General features: G+C 39.8%; 2 protein-coding genes across 6 annotated transcripts in view; one reads left to right on the forward strand and one right to left on the reverse strand.

Annotated features, from left to right (window-relative positions):
• GPSM2 (G protein signaling modulator 2) overlaps positions 1-17,396 on the reverse strand; it is a 58,621-nt gene extending 41,225 nt beyond the window's left edge. For 2 of the 5 annotated variants that reach the window (XM_074961211.1, XM_074961207.1), the window contains exons 1-3: positions 17,316-17,396; positions 9,633-9,778; positions 240-350 (exon numbers count right to left, since the gene is read on the reverse strand). In XM_074961211.1, the coding sequence (XP_074817312.1) occupies positions 240-301 (62 nt within the window). In that variant the 5' untranslated portion in view covers positions 302-350; positions 9,633-9,778; positions 17,316-17,396. Of the gene's footprint in view, positions 1-239; positions 351-9,632; positions 9,779-10,754; positions 10,854-17,315 lie in introns of those variants that run through there. The other 3 variants (XM_074961208.1, XM_074961210.1, XM_074961209.1) reach the window with 3 other exon arrangements.
• Positions 17,397-17,965: 569 nt separating this feature from the next.
• AKNAD1 (AKNA domain containing 1) overlaps positions 17,966-25,568 on the forward strand; it is a 30,109-nt gene continuing 22,506 nt past the window's right edge. Inside the window, exons 1-7 of the mRNA XM_074962208.1 lie at positions 17,966-18,299; positions 21,136-22,346; positions 23,106-23,165; positions 23,637-23,778; positions 23,999-24,150; positions 24,256-24,315; positions 24,751-24,884. Coding sequence (XP_074818309.1) covers positions 21,195-22,346; positions 23,106-23,165; positions 23,637-23,778; positions 23,999-24,150; positions 24,256-24,315; positions 24,751-24,884 — 1,700 coding nt within the window. The 5' untranslated portion in view covers positions 17,966-18,299; positions 21,136-21,194. The remainder of the gene's footprint in view (positions 18,300-21,135; positions 22,347-23,105; positions 23,166-23,636; positions 23,779-23,998; positions 24,151-24,255; positions 24,316-24,750; positions 24,885-25,568) is intronic.

Here is a 25,568-nt window from a genome sequence, read left to right on the forward strand (position 1 = left end):
AAGCCAAGAAAAGAAAAAGAGCAAAACTTTTCAACAGTAAGAAGTAAGTGGTATTTTAAAATTTCTTTCAGTTTTAAGGTACAGTGCCACTAGTAACACAGGTTAAGAAACAGGTTCCTGTTGAAATGATGTTTAACTTTGCTATTTCTCTTTAAAAAGAACAGTATTGAACATTCACATAAGGTTTCTATTGTTAATATAGTACTTAAAGCTTTATCCAAAACAGTACATAGTCTTACCTGTAGCGAACATGAAAGGAATGATCTTCACGCATGCTTATCAAAACATTACTTTCCTCCATTGAATTGCATTATCAGTAGAGAAAAGTGTTCTGCAGGCAGGACAAGTACCTTAATATGGAAAATTGTTGTCAGCACATTATCCCAATTACTATATTAACAAGTTAGAGTTAATACATCCTAAGCTCCTGCTGAAATACTCTTTTTTAATAAGGAAAAGAGAGCAGTGCCAAACACAGCTTTCCATAAACATGTCTCGAGTTCTTGTGTCTGTGGCCCTTTCAGTTCCATTCAGCTGCATTTCTGCAAAGGGAACACAAGATGCTTGGCTTGAAGTCTCATTTTCAAAGAACTCATAACCACCTTGGGCTGATGCAAAACACAAAGCTAATCCCTGCCGAGTGCTAAATCTTATCAATCACTTAAAGTGAGAGAGGCAAAGTGTTTCACTGTAACCATGGGAATTTTTGCATGCAAGCAGCTGAAAAAAAAGAAGGGTCAACAGAAAGCAGTACTCTGTGTTCAGCTAGATTTTGAATCAGCTATCATTGTGTTGCTAGTCTTTTGTCCTGGGTATAATTCCAAGTGACAAGCTTAAAGGATAAATATATATGGGTTTGGTTTTAATATAGCATCTTTCATGTCAATATGATTTACATATAAACATGCACTTGTGAATTACATGGCTATGCATTCCAGCAAGAGATTTTAGAGATGTCAGAACATGACAGCAAAACTCAAGCATTTTATACAGTCACCAGAACACCAAGAGGAAATTCTGAAGCTCTAATTTAATCTACCTTTATTTAATTCATAGATTTAGTCTTGGACCCACATTTTCCACACAGCATCCTCCCTTCTCTCTACTCCAAATTTTTTCTCATTTCTGCTTCCAGCATCAACCACTTCTATAACCTGCAATTCCAACATAGTGCTCCCATTTGCCTCCAACAGTGCTTTTTCCTCTACCCAGGCCTGCCAAGACTTCCTCTCTGGCCAGCACTGTAGCCAGACAGCCAGCCCCCCCTCTCAGACCAGCATTGCTGGAAACACACGGGAGCCAAAACACCAGGGCACTCCAGCACAGCCTTTGAAGCTGTGAGAAGCACAGGTGTGCTGCGACAATGTGCCTCTGGGAACGTATACAACAATTGGGCTCACAGCAGGCAGAGGCGCTGTGACAGACATGGCTCTTAGCCCCTACTAAAACAGCATGATGCACACACACCAACATCCTAGGTAGGAAAATATTTACCCTGATAAAAGAAGTGTCCAGTAGTCGAAACTTATTGTTTCTCCCTTGCAAGTGTGAACTACTCTTGCGAGAGCTGGCGTCACCCCGACAGACCAGCCCCAATTTAGCATAGAAAGGAGAAAGAGAATAAAGGAGTACAGAGGTATAAGTAGGGGACCTACAGCACCATGATTTTTGAGTGCTTTTCACTATCTATCTGCTGGTCAGATAAGTGACAGCCTCCCAAGGCTTCTGCAGCTAAGAGGGTCCCTAAGCCTTGTCCCTTATTCGTCTTTCTGCGGAATTGAGTGACCGATCCTGGCTTGGCACCGCTGGAATCGAGAGATGCAAGGAGGGTAAGAAGCACCCACACCTGATCTCCTATCTTTAGTGTACACATATTTTGAAATAGAGCTCTATACTTTGTTTTCTTTCTTTGGGATTGTAGCTTCAGTTTTGTAACTTGTTTGTGTGTGTAACATCTCTACACTTAAATAAGTAGGCACTAGCAATTTTGTAACCACATGATTAGAATCTAGTTTAATAAATTTTGGTAACCATTTATGCATAAGCCTGACTTGTTTCTCTGGTTTACTGTGAAGCAGCCAACACAATTAAAGAACCTCAGCCGTTTTGGCTATAAAGCCTGGCCATTAGGTGAGAGTACTAAGAGCCTAGCGTTGAGTTGTGCCGCCTCCACGGGGCAAACTCTTGGGGCACCTGTCAGTCAATCCTGACTGCCCGCTGCGAAGGAGCTCTGAGCTCTAGCAGTTAAAAGTCACGGGTGTGGAGAGGCTCTTAGTGCTGCCATTGGGGCACCTGTCAGTCAGTGTTGACTGCCCGCTGCGAAGGAGCTCTGAGCTCTAGCAGTTAAAGTCACGGGTGGTTAGGACCTTGGGGCATCCGTCAGCCTAGCCCGGGCTGCCCGCCGCGAAGGGACAGTGCGTCCTAGCGGTTAAAGTCACGGATGGTATAAACGGGCATAGCTGGCACCTCACCAAACATCCCTGGCCATCGGCTAACAAGCACCCCATAACCAAAGTATCAACCCTCTTCTAGTAAAACAGTTCTTTCACCCTTCCATGCAACTGGTTACAACTGCCTCACTCTCAATAAGTGGGTGTAAATTTTTTTTTAATAATACATGGGTGTGACACACACATTTCAAGATTCAATTGCAGTCTTCATGGATTGGGAAGGACTTAAGTTATGACCTACATATTAGAAGTGCCAAAAAAGCTCTGCCCTACTAATGCAACAATATGATTAAAGATTTTGAATGCACAGGAATGAGGGAGTTATAGCTTCCACGGAAGTGGTAACTGAACCTTCTCAACCTACACAGTGTATGCACACTATGCTTTTGTATAATGGCATAAAAATTAAAGTGATTAACAAAGTTACAAGCAATGCACAAGGGGTCAATTTATAGTTCCTGTGATTTCCCACAACTGTAAATTATCCAATTTTTACATTTATGTCTGAATCATAGCATTTTGTGTACTGAAGCTTTGAAAAAGAGGCAGAAGTAAACTAGAAATCAGTGCATTTTTGAACATACATCAATGATCACATATTCAAATAAACACAATTTTTTGTTCATAATACAGTCCAAATGTATAAAGGAAAAACAAAAGAAACCCTAGAAACTCAAAGGATATGTTTGCACTGCACACGAAGCCCAGGTCTGCAGGACCCGGGCTTGTGGACTCTGTGTTTCCAAACCCATGCTTGTACTGCATTATAAACCTTGGTTTACAATTACTGGACCCAGGTCTCACATCTACACTGTACTACACAAACCTTCTGACTCGGGTTTGTGGCTTGACCTGCATCCACACTGCAAAATAACAGGGCTTGGACCAGAAAGTGTCAGCAGGACTTGGGCTCTGACCTTTGCCGCCCCCGGCAGGGTGCTAGGACCTGGGCCTTGAGTGCTTGCTGACCCAAGTTAGACTGATGTGTGTGTGCGCATGGAAGGGGGGCTTGGGTTCAAACCTTGAGTCAGAGCCCAGGCTTGGTGTGCAGTGTAAATATACCCTTAGATGCTCATATGGGTTTAGATTTTCTAGGATGATTTAGAGAATGTGGCATTTGTTGCAATGGGAAAAATTTCATTTTTGGGGTGCGTCTACACAGAAGAAAAAATAATGTGGCAGCAAGTCTTAGAGCCTAGGTCAACTGACTCAGGTTCATGGTGCAAGCTAAAAATAGCAGTGTAGACATTCAGTCTCAGAGTCCAGGCTCCAGTCTGAGCATCTACACTGCTATTTTTAGTCCCACAGTGCGAGCCCAAGTCAGTTGACCCAGGCTCTGAGACTCGCTCCTGGTGTGTGGTTCGGGGGGGGCGGGCAGAGAAGTATTTGTTCTTTCATGCATTTTGTAGGTGAACCCTTAGAGAACTGTATCTTGCTATTCAATATTAAAATAATAATTAAAAATAATAATAGAAAAGTGGATATTGTGATCTGTATTTTCAACTAAAATCTCTTCAAGCATGACAATGACACCTGTCTTCACCAAGGAATAGGTCCATGGTAAGTATGAAGTTTAAAAAGAAGTCACTTGAGTTTAACTCTTCCATGACTTCAAACAAAACTACACTCACAAATGTGTGAAAGAGTGCCTTTACTGATGAAAGCCTTATTGGAAATTAAAATACAAAACAAAAAAAAGCCACACATACAAGTCAAACAAAGGTTTACCATATTTCCACTACACCAACCTTGCACATAAAGTCATATCTGGGATGGAATAAATGAATGAGGGTTTAGCTCAATGGATATTTTTTCATAAAGTTTTAAAGCACCTGAAAAATTAGGATTAGTATGGAATTTCTTCCTGAACAAAGATTATGATATAGCTAGTTCAATGCTTCAACAAAATATGTTTATTATATAATCTTAACTATACATATACAATGATGGGGGTCTAAATTAGCTGTTACCACTCAAGAAAGATCTTGGAGTTACTGTGGATAGTTCTCTGAAATCATCCACTCAATGTGCAGCGGCAGTCAAAAAAGCGAACAGAATGTTGGGAATCATCAAGAAAAGGATAGATAAGACAGAAAATAACATATTGCCTTTATATAAATCCATGGTATTCCCATACCTTGAATACTGCATGCAGATGTGGTTGCCCATCTCAAAAAAGATATATTGGAATTGGAAAAGGTTCAGAAAAGGGCAACAAAAATGATTAGGGGTATGGAACGGCTTCCGTATGAGGAGAGATTAATAAGACTGGGACTTTTTAGCTTGGAAAAGAGGCGACTAAGGGGGGATATGATAGAGGTCTATAAAATCATAAGTGGTATAGAGAAAGTAAATAAGGAAGTGTTATTTACTCCTTCTCATAATACAAGAACAAGGGGCCACCAAATGAAATTAATAGGTAGCAGGTTCAAAAACAAACACAAGAAAGTATTTTTTCATGCAACGCATTGTCAACCTCTGGAACTCCTTGCCAAAGGGTGTTGTGAAGGCCAATACTATAACAGGGTTCAAAAGGGAGCTAGAAAGATTTATGGAAGATAGGACCATCAATGGCTATTAGCCAGGATGAGCAGGGATGGTGTCCCTAGCCTCTGTTTGCCAGAAGCTGGGATTGGGTAACAGGGCATGGATCACTTGACACTAACCTGTCTGTTCATTCCCTTTGCCATTGGTCACTGTCAGAGGACAGGAGACTGGGCTTGATGGACCTTTGGTCTGACCCAGTATGGTGGTTCTTATGTTCTATAATCAGGTGTAGCAGCCAGTATGTGCTCCACAACAAAAAGAACAATGTCTTACCAAACTTTCTTATTGAGAGAGAATGTTGATCTGATGCCAGTTATTCCCTAAGGACCACAAGATCTTTAACTTCTACCTGGGCAGTCAGTTGAAACAAGAAGTCACTTCAATTGAACCTGTCACTGGAAGATGGGAACTCTCCTGGGAGGATCACCTTTGCCTCCTCAGCACTATACTGAAATTTAAGTATTGGGCATAGAAGCTTGGGGCTTGCTTGGTGCGAGGTAGGTATAAAGTATTGCCCTAAGGATAATGAGGAAAAAAATTAGGTTTAGGGCTTCATTTTCAGAGGCACTGAACACCTCCAGCTTCCATTTACTTCAAATGACTTGTGTGTATTAGCAACTCTGAAAAAAATCAGACTCCAACTGATTTGGGTGAGGTTATAAGGCAAGTCCAAGGAAAAGCAAGAAAGAAGATCCAAGTCTTCCGACTACCAATCCTCCACTTTAACCAGCAGTACATACTACATTCTCTGAGAACCGTATAACAATAAATGCAGCTCTTTCCCAAAAGTTTGCTAGGTTATAAACTGACCTGGTTGTCAAGATCTTCCAGACTCGAGTTTCTGATGCTATACAGCATCTTCTACCACAAAGATTTAGTTGCCCAGGCTAGGAGACAGTACAAACTTATATGACTAAAGTAGACATCTCCGTGAAATTTTCAGTAAACTGTGGATTCTAACAGATCTCTTCAGTTCTGAGATATTCTTTGGATAGAACAACAGATTGATATGGCTGGTGTAGACAGTGTGCAGTAATAGAGGTACTTACCTAAAATATACATCAAAAGAAAACCAAAAATGCTTATTTTAAAAGGAGATACTAGCTAATTGGGATCAACTGCATTTATTCTAACTATACAGAAGAACAATTTCCACACAATTTTTAGTGGAATGATTCAGCAGATATGATTATTATGAAATTAATTTATTAGCAGAATATGGAAGACCAACAGTCAAAAGATGATGGAACGATGGAAATGTTTGTTTAAAATATTTCAGTGTAATGATCACTTAAATCAAGACCGTTTTCTTCAAAGCAAAAAAAATGTATTTAAGTACAGAAATTTTTCCTCTAGAAATGGAATATTCGGGTTATAACAATGGAGAGAAAAGAGAAAGGGCAGGCTTGAAGCAGATAATCTAAAAACGGATCTTTGGCAAGCACTGTTGAATTTAAAGTTAGATAAAACCATACCAAATAGAGTAATAAAATATACTGACAGGTTTCTTTCTTAAATCTAGATGTTAGCATAGGCCCAGATTTTCAGACCTGTGCACACACAAAATTCCACATAATATGGGCCATGGTGTGAAGAACAAAGAGTAGAACTAGAAGCTTGATTTTGGCTTTTAATTCAATTTCAAAGTATTTTTAATAAGTTCGCCTGAATTAATAAGTCATATCCCAATACATGAAGCAGACAATGGGTTCACTAAACCAAAGGCATAGTGCAGTACATTTGAAACATCATCACATTGAGTGTAATATAAATATTTGTATAGTAACTAACGGAAAAATAATATCCACTATTCATTCTTGATTTCTGATATTCTATGACTGGGACTCAAACAGCTGTTAATAATGTGTTGGGAAAACACAGATTTTCTGAACCATTAACACAGAATGGCACATGGTGGTTAGACATGACTCAGTTATTTATGATGGTGTTGCAGCTGCGTCGGTCCCAGGATGAGAGAGAGAGAGAAAGTGGGTGAGAATATCTTTTATTAGATCAACTTCTGTTGGTGAAAGGGACAAGCTTTTGAAATTCTCCATTGAACTCAAAAACTCATTTCTTTCATCAACAGAAGCTGGTCTAATAAAAGATATTAACTTTGACAGAGACAAGGTGGGTGAGGTAGATACAGTTCTGCACAGCTTTATGGATTCCAGGTAAAAGAAAACACCACACTAAGAAAGGAAATATGATTTCTCCTGGAATTTTCATTTCTATAAATTTCTCTGCACCAGTTTAAGAGTTCCAGGTTTGCTCTCCTCAGCTGGTAGCTTGAGAGAGAATAAGAGAGGTACTTTTACTAACGATCTGATCCTTTTGGGATTTAAACTGGGACAGTGTTGATTTGAAGTCTAATGATTCTTTTTGGTTTGTTGTTTATAATAATCATCTTCCCTATCTCTTGGCTTAATTCCACATGGAAAAATCATGGAGCAGGTCCTCAAGGAACCAATTCTGAAGCACTTAGACGAGAGGAAAGTGATCAGGAACAGTCAGCATGGATTCACCAAGGGCAAGTCATGCCTGACTAATCTAATTGCCTTCTATGATGAGATAACTGGCTCTGTGGATGAGGGGAAAGCAGTGGGCGTGTTGTTCCTTGACTTTAGCAAAGCTTTTGACACAGTCTCCCACAGTATTCTTGCCAGCAAGTTAAAGTAGTATACTGGATGAATGGACTATAAGGTGGATAGAAAGCTAACTAGATTGTCGGGCTCAACAGGTAGTGATCAATGGCTCCATGTCTAGTTGGCAGCCGGTATCAAGTGGAGTGTCCCAAGGGTCGGTCCTGGGGCCGGTTTTGTTCAATATCTTCATAAATGATCTGGAGGATGGTGTGGATTGCACCCTCAGCAAGTTTGCAGATGACACTAAACAGGGAGGAGAGGTAGATACGCTGGAGGGTAGGGATAGGATACAGAGGGACCTAGACAAATTAGAGGACTGGGCCAAAAGAAATCTGATGAGGTTCAACAAGGACAAGTGCAGAGTCCTGCACTTAGGACAGAAGAATCCCATGCACCGCTACAGACTAGGGACCGAATGGCTAGGCAGCAGTTCTGCAGAAAAGGACCCAGGGGTTACAGTGGACGAGAAGCTGGATATTTGTCAACAGTGTGCCTTTGTTGCCAAGAAGGCCAATGGCATTTTGGGCTGTATAAGTAGGGGCATTGCCAGCAGATCGAGGGACGTGATTGTTCCCCTCTATTCGACATTGGTGAGGCCTCATCTGGAGTACTGTGTCCAGTTTTGGGCCCCACACTACAAAAAGGATGTGGAAAAATTGGAAAGAGTCCATCAGAGGGCAACAAAAATGATTAGGGGACTGGAACACATGACTTATGAGGAGAGGCTGAGGGAACTGGGATCGTTTAGTCTGCGGAAGAGAAGAATGAAGGGGGGGATTTGATAGCTGTTTTCAACTACCTGAAATGGGGTTCCAAAGAGGATGGATCTAGACTGTTCTCAGTGGTAGCAATTGACAGAACAAGGAGTAACGGTCTCAAGGTGCAGTGGGGGAGATTTAGGTTGGATACTAGGAAAAACTTTTTCACTAGGAGGGTGGTGAAGCACTGGAATGCGTTACCTAGGGAGGTGGCGGAATCTCCTTCCTTTGAGGTTTTTAAGGTCAGGCTTGACAAAGCCCTGGCTGGGATGATTTAGTTGGGGATTGGTCCTGCTTTGAGCAGGGGGTTGGAATAGATGACCTGCCGAGGTCCCTTCCAACCCTGATATTCTATGATTCTATGAAATGTCTCCAGGGTGAAAGATATCTTGAGAAAAAACAGGCTAATTGTGAAGAAACTCATTTTGTGATAACTATTCTTCCAGCAAACAGGTAGGAAGCAGATCTCTCCAGAGTCTAATAAATTATTTTCAGATTTGCTTGAAGGAAAGGGCAAGGGACAGAGGTTTACTAGACAACTACACAAGGCACTCCCCCTTCACAAGATGTGAGAAAGCAGGTTCCACAGATCTTCTAGCCACTGTGAACATGGAAGAGAAGCCCCAGCCCAATGGTGCACTGTACTATCACTGGACCATCAGCCCGACCTACATGTAGACTATTGCTAGTGTAAATGTTTTGTACGCTGATCTTAACTTGCATGTTTTTTCCCCCAGCATTATTTTTTTTTTAAACACAATCACCCACAGCTTTAGATGGACACATTTTTAAAGTAAGTAATATGTACTTTATGGAACACTGCAGACAATCAAAAAAAGAAAGAAAAGACCTACGTCTCAGCTAAGACTGACACCCTAAGATTCCCAAACACTCTGATATGTTAACTTTGACTACCTATTCTTTGAACAAAACAGGGGTTTCCATCAACCAGCCACTTTACAAAGATAGAATTTCCATCAGTGTATGATTATAGGTCTGAAAAAAATTTTTGGAAAGGACCACTGATGTGTAAGAATCCCTGAACAACTTTTCCCTCTGGGAATAGAAACAAAGCATCTTGACAGAATAAGGCTAGGCAAGCACACTGTTATTAGCTATTTCTACACCTCATCCTGGTTAGTTTTTTTCTGAACCTGCAGATACCAAAATTAATAGCCAAAACCAGTTTGCAAAGCTCACTATAAAGATGCATTACAGTTCTGAGTTCTTACCTCCTCACAGCCTATCAGCATCCAGGACTCTTCAGACCTTTGAAGGGCTTTTATTTAGTTAGTAGTGTCTTCTCTAACAGCCCACCGAACAGTGGAGATTCCCAACAGAAGGGAAAAGGTAGTAGCTGCACCACAGATAAGCTCCCCTTTAAAAGAATATATTTTAAAATATTTTTGACAGAAAAATAATGAATACATAAACAATTTTTAATAATACATTAATCTGAGTCTCAATCAACTCACTCCCATAGCTGCCTTCCCTTTTCCTCTTACATTTACAAGATCTCTTGCGCCATCCCCAATGGCTGAGCAGTGGGGAGCTGAAGGAAGTCGGCTCCTTCCACTAATTAGTGGATTGTCATAATTCATGGATATGACATCACACCCCATTAAGAAAGATTTTATTCTTGAATAGGTGTTCAAAGGCTATTACAAATAGCTTAAAACACACCATCAAAGATACAGAGTGTCCCTCTGATGCTGCAGTATAGGTTCCATTTCATTCAAGATATGGGAGCCAAAACCATTCCTTTTATAGCTTCCCCTATCCCACAAGAGGAAAAGTGGTCTAGAAGACTGAGGACAAGCACTGGAAACCAAGAACTACCAAACTGTAATCCTGGCTGTACACCAAATCATTTAACCTCTGTATACCCATTTTACCAAATTTGGATAATGCTTCCTTTTCTCCCTCCCTCACCTGTTAAGGATTCATGTTTGTACAGCACTTTGATGACAGAGAATGCTATGCAAGTGCCAAGTATTATTCTTAGTATTAGTCATACATGACCTACCCTCAACATTAATTAATATACTGATTCACTCCTATCTACACAACGAGATCAAGTTATTTTATCCACCTCACAAACAAGCAATTCCCGACTCAGAAACCACCTTGTCAGAAAGAAACTCACCAGTGTTCTTAAAGGACTGCTTCCTTTTCACTTCTGTAAGATGTCTAAAACCAACACCCAAGTAGGAAGAATAAAGTGTGCATATATACCAAAATTGTGGAGACAGTTAGTGTCACGGGGGAGGGGGGGGGGGGAACTGGGAGGAAGGAGGGGACCTTTCAGTTCATTTAATAGTCCAAATTTAGAGCCAGAATCTGACTTTACTCACATTGAGTAATACCCTATTTCACAAGGTAGTTCCATTGCAATGTGAAAAAGATTACGAACAATGGGATCGCTTCTGGAGTAAAGTAGTAGTCAGCTGGTACTGCAAAACAAGGTTGGGGACAGGAAGAGTTCAGGGACCTTGAAGAGAATGGTGCAATACAAGTGTCATTTAACATACATTCGGAATGGAACCTTAAATTTTGCCAAGTTTACATATGATATTAAGTATGGTAACCTCATTATAACCTTGATTCAACTCCCACTGATATTTACTGCAATGAGATGGATTGGGTCTTATCTGCAGTATTCTCTCATGTTAGATATTTAACTAAAAATGCTTAGTTAAGGCATGTGGCAAGATTTACAGGCCACATAGTGACTTGAAAACGTAGAACTACACTCACTGAAGACACAATTTAGCCTGTATAACCTTTATTAACAACAATAATCCACATGGAAGAAACCCAATCAAACTCTCAGATCCAAGGCTGAATATACACAACTGGTAATTCTAAGAGCCATCTTATTACTTGTTAATTACGCATATTTAATATAGAAGTCATTGTGAGGATCAACGCTAAACCTCACAATGCCTTTATTACAGAATAACTTTTCAGAGCAGAACTGCTCTTTACATATAGTATTACAGCAGAATCAATGTTTAGCTCAGAGTCAGCTAACTACTTTTGTAGCTCTTTATCATCCTGTGATCAAGTTAGTGCAGAGAACTGGGCGTAGCCAAGGACAAGAAGTAACCACAAATACATTGATAAATGCAAACTAACACACGTGGGAAAACATAATCCCAACTATACATATAAAATGATGGGGTCCAAATTAGCTGTTACAACTCAAGAAAGATCTTGGAATCATTGTGGATAGTTCTCTGAAAACATCCACTCAATGTGCTGCGGCAGTCAAAAAAGCTAATAGAATGTTGGGAATCATTAAGAAAGGGAGAGATAAGAAGACAGAAAATGTATTGCCTCTGTAAAAATCCATGGTACGACCACATCTTGAATACTGCGTGCAGATGTGCTTGCCCCATTTCAAAAACAGATATATTGGAATTGGAAAAGGTTCAGAAAAGGGCAACAAAAATGATTAGAGGTATGGAACAGCTTTCATATGAGGAGAGATTAATAAGACTGGGACTTTTCAGCTTGGAAAAGAGATGACTAAGGGGGCTATGATAGAGGTCTATAAAATCATGACAGGTGTGGAGAAAGTATTTACTCCTTCTCATAACACAAGTACTAGGGGTCGCCAAATGAAATTAATAGGCAGCAGGTTTAAAACAAACAAAAGGAAGTATTTCTTCACACAACACACAGTCAACCTGTGGAACTCCTTGCCAGAGGATGTTGTGAAGATAAAGACTGTAACAGGGTTCAAAAAAGAACTACACAAGTTCATGGATGATAGATCCATCAATGAGACTGTCAGCTGAACAGGGTGAACTAGCAAGGACAGGATGAACATGTACTGAAGTAAGTGAAAACATTCGGGAATTGTTTGCTTTCCACAAGAATAGTTAGTGCTAATTTACTTAAAGGGAAAAAACATTTATTTAAACTGCCTTGCCATACAGAGTGTGGGGGAAAAAGTCTGACTGTTTCCTTGTGTACTCCCTCCTCAGCCTATCGGTATCCATCTGTTGTTTCTTTTCTTATACTTAGATTCTAAGCTCTTTTGGGCAGGGACTGTCTTTTTGTTCTGCGTTTGTACAGCACATAATAATACAACAGGGTCTTGGTCCATGACTGGGGCTCCTAGCCACTATGATTATGCAAATAATAAATATTTGAGATATGTATGAAACAGTTTATTATACAGTTGAATTATACTTTGCTTTCAATAACTGTGTACTCCAATGATGTTAGGGAAGCAGATGCACATCTGTCCACAAAGTACCTAATTACTTTCCCTCATGGCCTCCTTGTAGAGCAAAGTGATAGTATGGCCTGCATTCTGCCTCCATTCCCCCTTCCATCTGATATATCAGATTCATTCTAGTATTTATTACTGTACAAATACTGCTTGGTCACAATAGGATCATCTGTCCTCTCCTACAATAAACCCTTGCTTGCAAGGTAAGATGGAGAAACTCTGGAGCATTAGAACAAAACAATAAAGCAGCATAACACACTGTAGGTACTGAGGAGTGGAATGCAATAAATAGGAGACAGCCAAAAAGGATTTTGAGAAACTTTTTGAAAATGTACATGGCTATAAGTAGGTTCTTTTTTAAGAACATAATACCGGTTGAAGGTTCATAGGCCATGTACATAAACTTCATTGTATGTCTACATCTACTTTTAAGGGTACCACCCAACCTGTGAGAAAGAACCATAATCTCCAAACATGATCAGAGTTAAGTGTTAGGACACAATCACAAAGTGTTGTTAACAGTAGCCTAGGCTGAGCTGCTAGAAGTGTTAAACAGCTTCCTATCAAAAATCATAAACCAATAGTTAAGGTAATATGCCATTGCTCATGCAGCTATAACACAAAGTTGATAGAGGAATGTTTTTGCAGCTGTATGAAGAGAAATGTAGATAAGTGTTGTAGGAGATCAAGTTGGGAGACCAAGTTTGTCTCAATCTTTCCAAGATGGTAGAGGGACAGATCCATTAGTTCAAATTCACACACATATCAAGACACTTGATAGGCTACCAAACTCCTCAGAAGTACTCCAAAGTTGTTCTGAGAACATCAATACACTAACACAACACTGGTACATTAGAGCTGAAGGTGATCAAGTGAAGTATATCTCAGGATCCTTCACATCATACTGAATAGCTGTAAAATGTTACTTAATAAGTAGGCACTGGTATTTTCTTCCCCCTGGCACTAGTGATAAAGCAAGACTAGATTTTGGCCCAAACAGAAGCAACAGAAGGGGAATTTTAGCCATTTCTCACCCAGATATGCCAAAATAAGTTTTCAAAGCTTGATCAGCTTAAGCAAGAGTAGGATATTTCAGTTGAGCAGAAACACAGCCTTTATTAAGCAAAATATTGTCAGTATTCAGATTTTATATACTGGAAATCTGGACCCTTAGAACCCAGAAACTTAAAGGGTACTAATTTAGAACAAAAACAAGGAAATAAAACTATATTCTGCCACTACTATTACTTACAAGTTTATCAACTAAAAGGAAAACTTGGGGAAAAAAATAAAAAGAAAATGAAAAAGAAAACACTAGTTTGTAAGGGAGGGACACCATCAAGCTAATCCGTTAAAAAAATTTTTTTTTTCAGATATTATGCCTGTTCCCAAGTTTTTGTGGGACTTTGTTTATCTTTTTAAAATATTTTCTTCCTGTTTATATATGTCTTTCATAAATAGAATGACTATACAGAGAAAATAGTACAAACAAATATAGAAGTAGTGTCAAATGCACAGAGAAAAACCAGGAAAAAACACCTCAGAAATACTGTCTCTAATCTTTCATTTATAGGAATCCTGTGTGTTACTCATAAGAATAATAGGTAAATGTCAATTTAAAAATCACATTTCTTTCTGAAAGATAGTGTCCCTTAGCAGTGACACTGAACTTCAACTTTTAAAAATATATCTTGAATTTTATTTTTCTTTAGAAGTTTTGTCGGGAATTTTTATGTTTACAATCATCTTTCCAGCAAAGAAAAAAAAAATGACAAAGGTACCAGTCTTGCAAATATTTACACATACTTAACTTTAAGAATACAAGTAGTCCAATTAAAAACACTGATGCTATTCAGGTACTTAAAGATAAATACATGTGAGACTTTAGGATCAGGGCCTACAAAATTATATAGAGGAAAGAGTGAAACTGACTGAACCACAACTGCTGTCAAGTGCACAAAGTAAAATTGAGTAAAAGGGAAAAATATTGTGATAGAGGGCCTAGAGTCTGTCCATAATTTATATTTCATGGCAAAGGAAAATTGAAACAAAATGTTTAAGAAACAAAGAACTGGATAAACTGGATGCAGCCAGACACAAGGATCTGTGGAAAGCTGTACTAGAGTTCAGTAGTGAAGCATTTTAAAGGCAAGTAGTAATCACCTGAAGAGGGCTCTCTTCTCCCCAGTAGGCCATTTCCTGAAGGGTTGGGAATGCAGCTGCTCCCCCAACTTCTATGGTGTGTATACATATCTGGAAAAAACTAGTTGAGAAAATGGGGTGTGCTGTACTGGATCAACAGGAAATAATAAGTGGGTTCAAGACTGACACTAGAGATCATTCTGGACACAGCAGCAAGAAGCTGTCACTGACTGGAGTGGGGAGGAGTGCATGAGATGAGACCTGCTTTTTAGGAATGTAGAGTCTTTTCTTCTCTGTAACGAAGAAAAGAGAAGCCTGTTTGGGCATTTGCAAAAAGTTTTTACCTAACATATTTCATTCTTCTTCACCACTGTTATTGTTCTTCTTAACCTCTGAGGATAGGACAAGAAGCAATAGGCTTAAATTGCAGCAAGGGCGGTTTAGGTTGGACATTAGGAAAAACTTCCTAACTGTCAGAGTGGTTAAGCACTGGAATAAATTGCCTAGGGAGGTTGTGGAATCTCCATCATTGGGGATTTTTAAGAGCAGGTTGGACAAACACCTGTCAGGGATGGTCTAGATAATACTTAGTCCTGCCTTGAGTGCAGGGGACTGGACTAGATGACCTCTCGAGGTCCCCTCCAGTTCTATGATTTTATGAACTGTTTATTTGTATCTGATTCTCTATATTTAATAGATCTTGTTTTTAAGAATACAGTTGTGTGGGTGTATCATGCAACACCTCTGGAGAGAGTGAAAGCCTTCTCTTTAAGAAGGAATACAAAACGTGTTTCTGGAGCCTATAGGTAGTGGTGTCCTCTCCCAGTGAGGTGTTCAGGAAAGGACTACCATGGAGACACATAGGGGGAAAAGCCTAAGGATCCATGGAGACATGAGAAGGCCAGAGCATGTGCAACATGTTTCCTTACCAACTTTTTAAATTAGGGTAATCTTATAGTGTCCCTTTAAAGTCTTTTTGTGATGTAAGAGTTGGCAGGTCCATCAGAACTCTGAAATGGTTGCCTGGCTCTCCACGGCAACCCCAAGATACCTGATCTATGCATCTTTGAGGGCTAAAAGCTAACAAACAGTCAGGAGCCGGAAACTTCTAAGAGTAGGAGGACTGCAACTTGAAGGTGGGAGTCTAAGTTTGGCTCTATATTGCCAAAGAGGTAAAAAGAGTAAACAAAAAGCAAGGATACCAAAGTACCCGTATCTCCTTTTTAAGGGGCGAGGGACTAGGTCAGAGACATCTGCTACAACCTGAACTAGCATAAGTTTCCATTTCTATTTATTAAAATGTGTTTATGAAACAAATTTAAAAACTACATAAGGAGCAAAGTCCGTATAGTTCACTTCCCTTTAGTTTTATGATATATTTAACAACAATCTTGGTTGTTTCATTTCTCCCTTGACCTAATGTCTATTTGTCATTCAAACAGCCAGTAAGAGTAAGGACTCAAGATACTTAATGTGATGTCATCGTGTTATTGTCTCATAATGGAGAAATCAAGAAGTTAATCCCTCAACAATTTTTTTTAAAGGGTTGGTTTGGTGGCAGCAAATGACTATTTTCCCTCCCAAGTAATGAAACTACCATAATCCCTTGCTGTGTTTGTTTTGCAGTCTAGACTATAAAAAATTGATTGCAGCTATAGTTCTGTAAGGCAGAATATAATATTAAACAACTGCACAAAACACTGAAAGCACTTTAAAACAACTGCACTATCCTTTGGATTTGGGAATTAAACACTATCATTTTTTCACATTTATTGTAAACCAGACACAGCCAACAAACAAGACATTTCATGGGTTAAATTATTCAAACAAGTAACACTGCAGTGCTAGTAAGCACAATCATCATTTTAAAGCACCAAACAAATTGCTCTGCCTTGACATTTTATCTCTTTGCACTGCAGAGGACTCTTCATCAACCACTAGAGCAGGGTTTGATTTCATGTTGCGATTGGGAAAGGACTGATGCAAAACAGCAAGGTTGGTGCAGCGAAATTAACTGCAGTTATTTCTTTGGGAGCAACAGCCCAGCACGCTTCTCTCAGCGAGGCATGGAGCATCTTCGGGTCGCTGGGCTTGGAGAAAACCCACAAGGGAACAGTAGCCGCCATGCGCGCAACCCCCGCTACGAACGTCAGAATACTGGGGGGCACCCTGCCCCAAGAGCATCACCTGCATGTCTTTGCATACATCACCCTCAAGAAACAACCCATCACCTTCCCCTGATCGACCCCCTCGGGTCAGCATCCCCCTCCACCCTCAATAATTCATCCCCCCACACGGGTCATCGCCCCCTTCCAGCCAACCCCACAGCTGCCCTCGCCTTCAGCGAGTTCCCCTCAGTCACCCACCGCGCCTCTGGCGCCCCCAATATTGCTGCCTCCTCAGTCGATATACTCCTACCCTCTACGCGACACCACCACCTTGCCCCAGCAACGCTCCCGGCCTGCCCCCTCCCTCACCCATACGGCCGCTCTGCCGAGGGCGGCCCCACTCTCCCGCCTGCCGGACTCACCTCAGCACCGGGGCCGCCTGCAGCCGCCGGCCTCCTTCTGGTCCGGTCGCTGGCCTCGCTCCCCCACAGACCTCCCTCCCTCCCTCCTCACCCCCCGCCCCCCTCGCTGATGGACCAGCCCTACAGCGACCGCCGCAACGCGAGAAGGGAGGGGAAAGCCCGACGCTGCCAACAAACGCTGCCCCGCCCCCCGCGCACTCCACACTTCGAACCCGCCAATAGCCGGTGCCCTGCTGCCGCAGCTCTTACACGAATATCGTCTCCCTCCCCCTGCGGCTGAGAAACCCAACGGCTCTCCCCGCCTCCGCCACTGGCACATTCTGCGCGTGCGCTGAGGGTTCCTTCACAGTTCTCATTCTCAAGCCCCGCGGAGCCCTGCGTCATTCACGCTGACCAATGGGAGCCCGGGGTTTGAGTGGGGCGGTGTGATCCTGTTCTAGGATGGGAGGTCACGTGGGGATGAGGGTCAGTGTGCGGTGGGGAGGGGAAGATGTCTCGTGTGGGGCAGTCAGGGATGGGTGTGGGAGCTAGGAGGCAAGTGGGAGGGGTTGGAGTGGGGAGCCTCCCTCCGTGGGGGAGGAGGGGAAGAGCCAGTTCCTGAGTGGAGTTGGGGGGAAGTCCTGCTCCACGCTCTAGCCATGGGTGAGGTGAAGAGCTTGCGGGGGGGATCATTTAGGCCCCATGCCTCTCCCTCTAGGGAGGGAGGTTTGCTGCACTGCTGTAGCCTTCAGTGTAGCTGCTACCTACGGCAATAGGAGGGGTTCTGTTGCTGCAGTTACTCCACCTCTCTGACAGGTTTCAGAGTAGCAGCCGTGTTAGTCTGTATTCGCAAAAAGAAAAGGAGTACTTGTGGCACCTTAGAGACTAACAAATTTATTTGAGCATAAGCTTTCGTGAGAGTTGTCTACCGCAGCGGCACAGCTGCATCATTGAAGATGCTCATGCTACCTATGCAGATGGGGAGAGCTACTCCTGTTGGCAAAGGTACTCCACCACCCTGAGACACGGTAGCTATGTCAAAGAGAGACGCCCTCCTGTTGACATAGCACTGTATACACCAGGAGTTAGGTTGGTATAATTGTGTCTCTCAAGGGTGTGGATTTGTCACACTCCTGAGTGATGTTATACCGACATAAATTTGTAGTATAGACCAGGGCTGAGAGCAGGTAGGTAGGTCGAAGGAAGAATTTGTATATCAACCTAGGGTCTTCTACACCAGGGGGGTAGATTGGCATAGCTACATCTCATAGGTGTAGATTTTTCACACCCCTGAGAGACTAGCTGTGCTGATGTAAATTCTCAGTGTAGACTAGTCCTATGACATTTATAATCTTTCCTTTTTCTGCTGACTCCACAGGCTCAGAACCAAACCTCCATAGACCTGCCTGGGCTAGAGTTTTTGGTCCTGCTGTTATCCAAATTATTTTTTTCTCTTAATTAAAATTATTATAAATGCTAATCTAGGCACCCCCACAAACATTTGTTCCTGGTCTTGGGTCACCATAGGCTGGGGCCTAAGAATGAGATAATATAAATTAAAAACACTTTATATATTTTAGTATATAAAATAAAGTAAATAACATCTACAAAACAAAGAGAAATAATGTATTTATGGCATTGAATAACCAATATATCTAAATTGGTGTCCCCACCAAGAACTGGAAAATGTTTGTTTGCTGTGTTGCAGGGCCTTTTTGAAACCACTGAACCATAACTGAATGGAACAGTAATATTAAATAGCAAGGTATATGGTTACACTTATTGAGAAACTGCACTTGTACTCACCTGGCTGCGTTAGAGATAGGGTTACAACCGATGTAACCAGATGCATCCACTGTGAAACAGAGACCTATGTCACATGTGTAGACTAAAGCATTTAGAACTGGAAAATTTAATACCTACCTTAGGTATAAATTTCCAGAGCATCTACTATAACTCTAGCAGTGGTCTAGGAAATGTAACCATTCATCTACAATTGGTATTAGGGAGTATTTATACTGTAGCTTTTTCAGATTTTGTCCACTTATTGCAGCAATTCTGTTCAAGTCAACATTTTTAATGACTGAAGTAAGTTTGCTTCTATTTCTGCTGAAGTTTATGTTGCTTTCAAATAAGGTGTGAGAATTAGTTATACAATATCATTCCTCACTTTGTGAGGCTAAGAAGATTGCTGGGTAGTGTACTGAAAGAATCTACAGTACTTTATGTGGCAAAGTACAAGAGAACAGGAATGGATTCAAAGACAGAGGCTTTGTTGGGATCATCCGTGAGTACAGATGTGTGAGAAACGCATTATGCTCTGTGAGGTGAAGGATGAGAAATGAAATTGTATTGCACAGTAAATTTCATTTTGTCTAAAGAAAAGTTATCTGTTTAAATCCCCATGTTTGTCTTGTTTCTAGCAGATAGATGATATATGTGCCCCCAAAGGTTCAAAATATCTTTGGAAACCTTCCTTAAAGCAGCAGTAACAGTTCTTGGTGTGAAGGGAGCCGAAGACACACATGTTTTGCGTCGTATTATTCTGGTGTATAACATTATTCTGCTATTTATAGAGGCATGTGGAAGAGTGCTTTCCTAGTAAAGTATCATGATAGCAGTAATGGCTAGGGGCTCTTATTAAGATTAGGTCCCCATTGTGCTGGGCTCCATACGCACATATAATGAAAAGATTGTCCTTGGCCCAAAGAGTTTATAGTCCAAGGTCTTGGAAATTTTACCTTTGGAGTAAAAGTATGCCAACACTGAGTACCTTTAAAGTCCCACCCATAGTCAGGCTTGGCCTTAGAATTGGAGGGGCCAAGCTGCTAGAGGAAGAGGGGAGGATCACTTGATGAGTTACCTCCTCCTGTGCCAGTCCCACTGAGACAGGGAAGAGAGAGTCATTTTATGATTTGAGAAGTCAATAGAGGAGTTAGCATGTGCCCAGAACCCTTTCAGAGTAAGTGATTGAGAATTATAAGCCTCACACATTTAGAACACTTGTGAGGCTATAAAGGTGGGGGATGGCTCCTAACTTCCTCTCTTCCTTTCCAGCACCTGAAGTTTTTATTACTCAACATCTCTGTACCTGTTTGTACAACACACTATCAGCACTCAAATAATACCTATAAAATAATACCTGTAAAAGTGAAAGCAACCACATAAATTCTCATATGAAGTGTTCAGCGTGCAATTAAAGGAATTTTTGAATTCCAGCTCATTAGGAAAGCTATGTTTCTTAAGGTAACCAATAGCAAACCGCATTGCACTCAGACTGCTCTGAGTTGTGCTGTCTACAATGGCCAGCAAGGTACAATTTCAGCATGTGAAGATTGCTGTTTCTTCTCCCAATGCTGCTATATGGGTAGTTGGCTGGGTAATATGCCTTTACTGCTTTAGTGGGGACAGACTCTAACCATGTGTGTAGAAAAATCCAGCTTCATGTTATGCTGATCTTGGCCCTTGTTGTGTATTAAATAGGTGCTTTTACTGTTCTTGGCTCCATTACTAACTTCATTCATTTTTATTTAGTTTGTAAACACTGCAGTTTACAAACTAATAAAGGCTAATAACCTGGTACTATAGACTGTGGGCCACATCCTTTCCCAAGTAATTTGATATTTGGGTAACTCTGTTGACTGAAACAGAGTTGATCCTGATTTGTACCAATGTAACAGAGAGGAAAATCAGGCCCTTTATGTACCTGTCTCCCACTGAAGATTATGGAAGTTTGTGTGGAGAAGGACTGCAGGATCAGATCTAAGATATATGCTTATGCTTTTATTTAATATATTGTTAGATATATTTAAATGTGAGCTAGTTTTCTCATGTATTACAGAACTTAATACATACAATAGTAAAAGCTCTACATGAAAGCTGAGGACCAATGACATGTAAATGGAGTATAATCAAGACGTACAGATTAGGACAAGTAAAAGCAGACAACCTGACCGACTGAAAAACAAAGTGAATAACATATTATTAGATAACTTTGACTGTCCTGAGGATGCAACTGATGAGGAGCAAGAAGACTTACCTTATGATGGAGACCTAGAAAAAACGTATCACCACAATAATGAATCAAATAATTTGAAAGCCTGTGCTTCTGTAGAAAGCATTTCTGATAATTTCTTAAATTTGACCTGTTCTGAAATTAACAAAAGTTTAAAAGAAGAAATAAATGATGAAAGACAACAGCTATCTCAAAAAAAGGTCTTCAGCCACCGGACACCTGCCACAAGAACAAATGGAATAATGATTGAAATGGCAATGGAAGCTCCTGTGGGTGGCATGTCTTTCGAGACAGAATTATCAGTTGGAGCTTTTAGCAGCCCAGATAGGAAGGAACATTTCACCAACTCAAAAATTTCTGATGTTCTTTTGCGTCATTTTTCCAAAGAAGAGTTATCAAACGCAAGCCAATTAATTGATTGTGAGACTATCCCAGAGACATCCTTTACTGAAAGTGTTGATGAAACTGTCCTCACTAAACCTAGGATTTCAGAATGCACCAAGCCCACTTTACTAACAGAACAATGGGCAAAGTATTTTGAAGACTATTATTTGAACAGACAAGAAGAAACATCTGAAGATGATTACAAAGATAAAAATTTGCTAGATGAAAATAAATATGTTATAGATGACAGAGCTACTTCTTATGGTGATGAGAAAGACTGCATACAAGAAAATTCACAGTTGATAGCTGAAAATGAAGATACAAATAATTTCCAAAACATAAGAAAAAATCACAGTCATCAAAAAGGTTTGTTTGAAAGAACAGGTTCCTCTCATGAACTCAAATATGGCCAAGGCCAAGTTAATTATTGTCTTCCTGACTTCTCTAAAGTTGCTCCAAAAGTCAAAATACCAAAAAGAAATAGCAGTGATAAAGCAGCTCCCATAATGAAAAGAACCAAATTCTCGCCTAATTTGATTGGTAAATCAGCAATTGTGAACGATGTTTTAGAAACTATGAATTATTTTGATTCTGTTGAAGTAAAGAATCAAGAAGAAGAAATGAGAATTCCTGAACTTTTACAACAGCTAGAGGTAAATGAGATCTTTTCAGATATCAGTTCAAGATTTAATAAAATATTAATGCCAATGGAAGTGAAAGAGAGAGTCCAGAAAAGCCTAACATGAGTAGTCCTATATGAAAGTGGTTCCACTGAAGTCAGCGGTTCTACTAATTTAATTAAGAATTACTTACATGAGTAAAGGTTTGTAGGATTGGGCTTTCAGTCCATAACTTCCATAAACAGACATATTTTATAATGTTATGGAGTGGTACCTTCATTACTAATAATTTAAAAGTTTCCCTTCAAAATATTATGAAATTGGTTATAGTCAATTTCATTTTTTAATTCTCACATACTTGCAAAATGTTATTTCTAACACTGTAGGAAAATGTTTAAATCCCACCAAAATTATTTTAATTTAAATGTTTAATATCTTAAAGAAATAATTAAAGGTTTGTTTTCATATTGTGTTTGACCCAGATCCCATTTACATCAATAGTGATGTTGCCAATGGATCTTTAAGATTTATAACGTCTTTGAGGATCACCTGTGCTACCTGACTGATTCCTTTAAATGATTTGTTCCAGTATTTTAGGGTTTCCTTTATTCTGGTTGTAACTAGATCACTTAACAGTCACTTTTCATATTTAGACTCAGTCATTGGGACTACTCACATGTATAAAGCTAAGCACATGCTTAAAGCTTTGTAGGATCAGGGCATTAGTATATAAGAAAGACTTATTACAACACATTAATACTTTTTTCTTTATTATTTCTGGATTAATGCAAGTTGCTGACAAAACATGCTGAGGCTCAGAATCGTATTGATCATTTGAGGTTTGATCCTAAGGTAAATCTACCAGAATATTATAAAATCAGATAAATTGTTTAGGAGATCTTTTTCTTAGTACAGTATATTTTCTCTCGAAGGGTCTGATATGAAGCATATATTCTACTAAACAACCTTTTATATTGTTGTTCCTATTTTTAGAACTTCTCTAAAGATAGATTTGGCTAAGTAACTTGAGACATTTAGATGTCTAAAACACATACAGGGAGAATAGTCAAACTATAAACATACATGTTCATAACTTGGTGTCTTCATGGGAAATAAACATGGATATTCTGACACTTTTTAATATGTTAATAAAAAGTGAAAAATAACTTATTCCATATTCTTTATGTATAATTTAAATAACTCTAACCAACTTCTGTAAGGATATACAGTATTAAAATAGTTTCCTTTTAGCATTCCAAGTGAATATTTTATATATAAAGCTGTTCTTTTATTTTTAAATATTGTTTTGTATATTTTTAACAGATATATCCTCATTCAGCTTCTTCTAATCCAAACCTTTCCAGTCACTCAAGATGTATGGGTGCAGCTTCTGAAGAGTTTATATTTCATCCCCTTACTGTTCCTATCCAGCCTATGCTTGGTTTGTCCCAAGCATCTTTTGCAGGTAGTTGAAATTACAGTGGTTATACAAATAACAGAGGTTCCTTATTTTACATAATTGTGCACTTTGTTATTCTGTTCCATAATCATAGAATCATAGGACTGGAAGGGACCTTGAGAGGTCATCTAGTTCAGTCCCCTGGATTAATGGAATAATAATCTGGAAAACTGTATACAGAAATTCCAGTTGGTACTTTATTCTTTATTTTCATTATGTTATATAGGATTACAATCTGGGAGAAAGATTTCATCATTACTGTCAACCAGTGCAGAAGCAGAAATACACTGTTTAAATCATAACTTGATGCAAAATACAACAAAAGGAGAAAAGATGTCTCAAATGCTAAAGGAGCAGGCAGAGCAATTGAAAGCTAAAGTAATATGAAAGAGATTTTTTTCACTACCTACTTAATGTTGATGCTCTTGTTTCTTTTTATGAAATCTAAAATCCCAAATAAAATCTCCCAATTTTCTGTTGAAGGTGGAAGAATTTTCTAAATGTGTAATACAGGAGGCCTTACCTTTGCAAGATCGCTGTTTGGTAAATTATTTTTTTCACATCTATTGCAGGGAATTGAAATGTGCTTTAAATGACATTGGACCTGTATTTATTGTAGTGAAATTTTCAGTGTTCTTCAGAAAGAGATATTTAATAACAAATTAAACCTTTTCCTCCGTTCCAGAATTAAGTTATAGGCATGAAAAAGGCCAAGGTCAAGTTTGAGATTGACAATATGTGTCTGAATCTCCATGACTCCTTTGAAAATCTTAACCTAAACTATTTATGAAGGCAGCCCTTACTCAGGGAAATTGCCATTGAAGTTATTATGAGTTTTGTTTGAGCAACACCTGAATCAAGACCCCACAATTTAACCCTCTATTTGTACATCTGCTGTGGACCACAGAGTGTTAATAATTGTTCTGTCCAATTAAATAGCAAAGTCATTCATTATTTAAATCTCTTTTATTGGTGAAGGTATTAAAGGAACTAAGAGGATACCTTGAAACATTGGAACGGAAATATTTAGCCACTAAGGAGGAGCATCGTGGTTTACTGCTACAGAACTACAATCGCAAAGCCATAAGCGTTGGCGAGTTTGATCCCGACAGGTCAGAGCTGCCTGCTAAATAGTATGTCTATGCTCCCATAGTATATGAGCACCTGGCAGTCATTAATTAATTATTTATCCTCACAGTATCCCTGAGAGGTACAGAAGTAATATTGACAGGTTTCAGAGTAGCAGCTGTGTTAGTCTGTATTCGCAAAAAGAAAAGGAGTACTTGTGGCACCTTAGAGACTAACCAATTTATTTGAGCATAAGCTTTTCTGAGCTACAGCTCACTTCATTGTTGCACATTTTCGACCTGGGGGGCTAGTCAAATTTTGAGGCCCTGAGGATGTTCCAGTTGGATGTAGAAATTGATGGAGTCTGGTATTAACTTTGATGCAGTCTTGTTTAGTTACAAGGAATGTGCAAGGAGTCTGCTTCTCCAAACACAAGAGGAGCTCAGAACAAAAGAAGCAGTTTTGTAGCTTACAGCAAAGCTTCTTCAGACAACAGACCCAAAAGTGCTCTCCACTTTTTCCCAGGGTCACACTGTGCTCACAGGCGACTGCATGTCCAACCTAAACCGCTCTTGCTTCAATGTAAGCCCATTGCTTTTTGTCCTATCCCTAGCGGTTAAGGAGAATAATTTTTCTCCTTCCTCCTTGTAACAACCTTTTATATACTTGAAAACTGTTATCATGTCCCCTCTTGGTTTTCTCTTCTCCAGACTAAATAAACCCAATTT

Source organism: Natator depressus, chromosome 8, assembly GCF_965152275.1.
Source record: "Natator depressus isolate rNatDep1 chromosome 8, rNatDep2.hap1, whole genome shotgun sequence".
In the NCBI taxonomy this organism is placed as follows: domain Eukaryota; kingdom Metazoa; phylum Chordata; order Testudines; family Cheloniidae; genus Natator; species Natator depressus.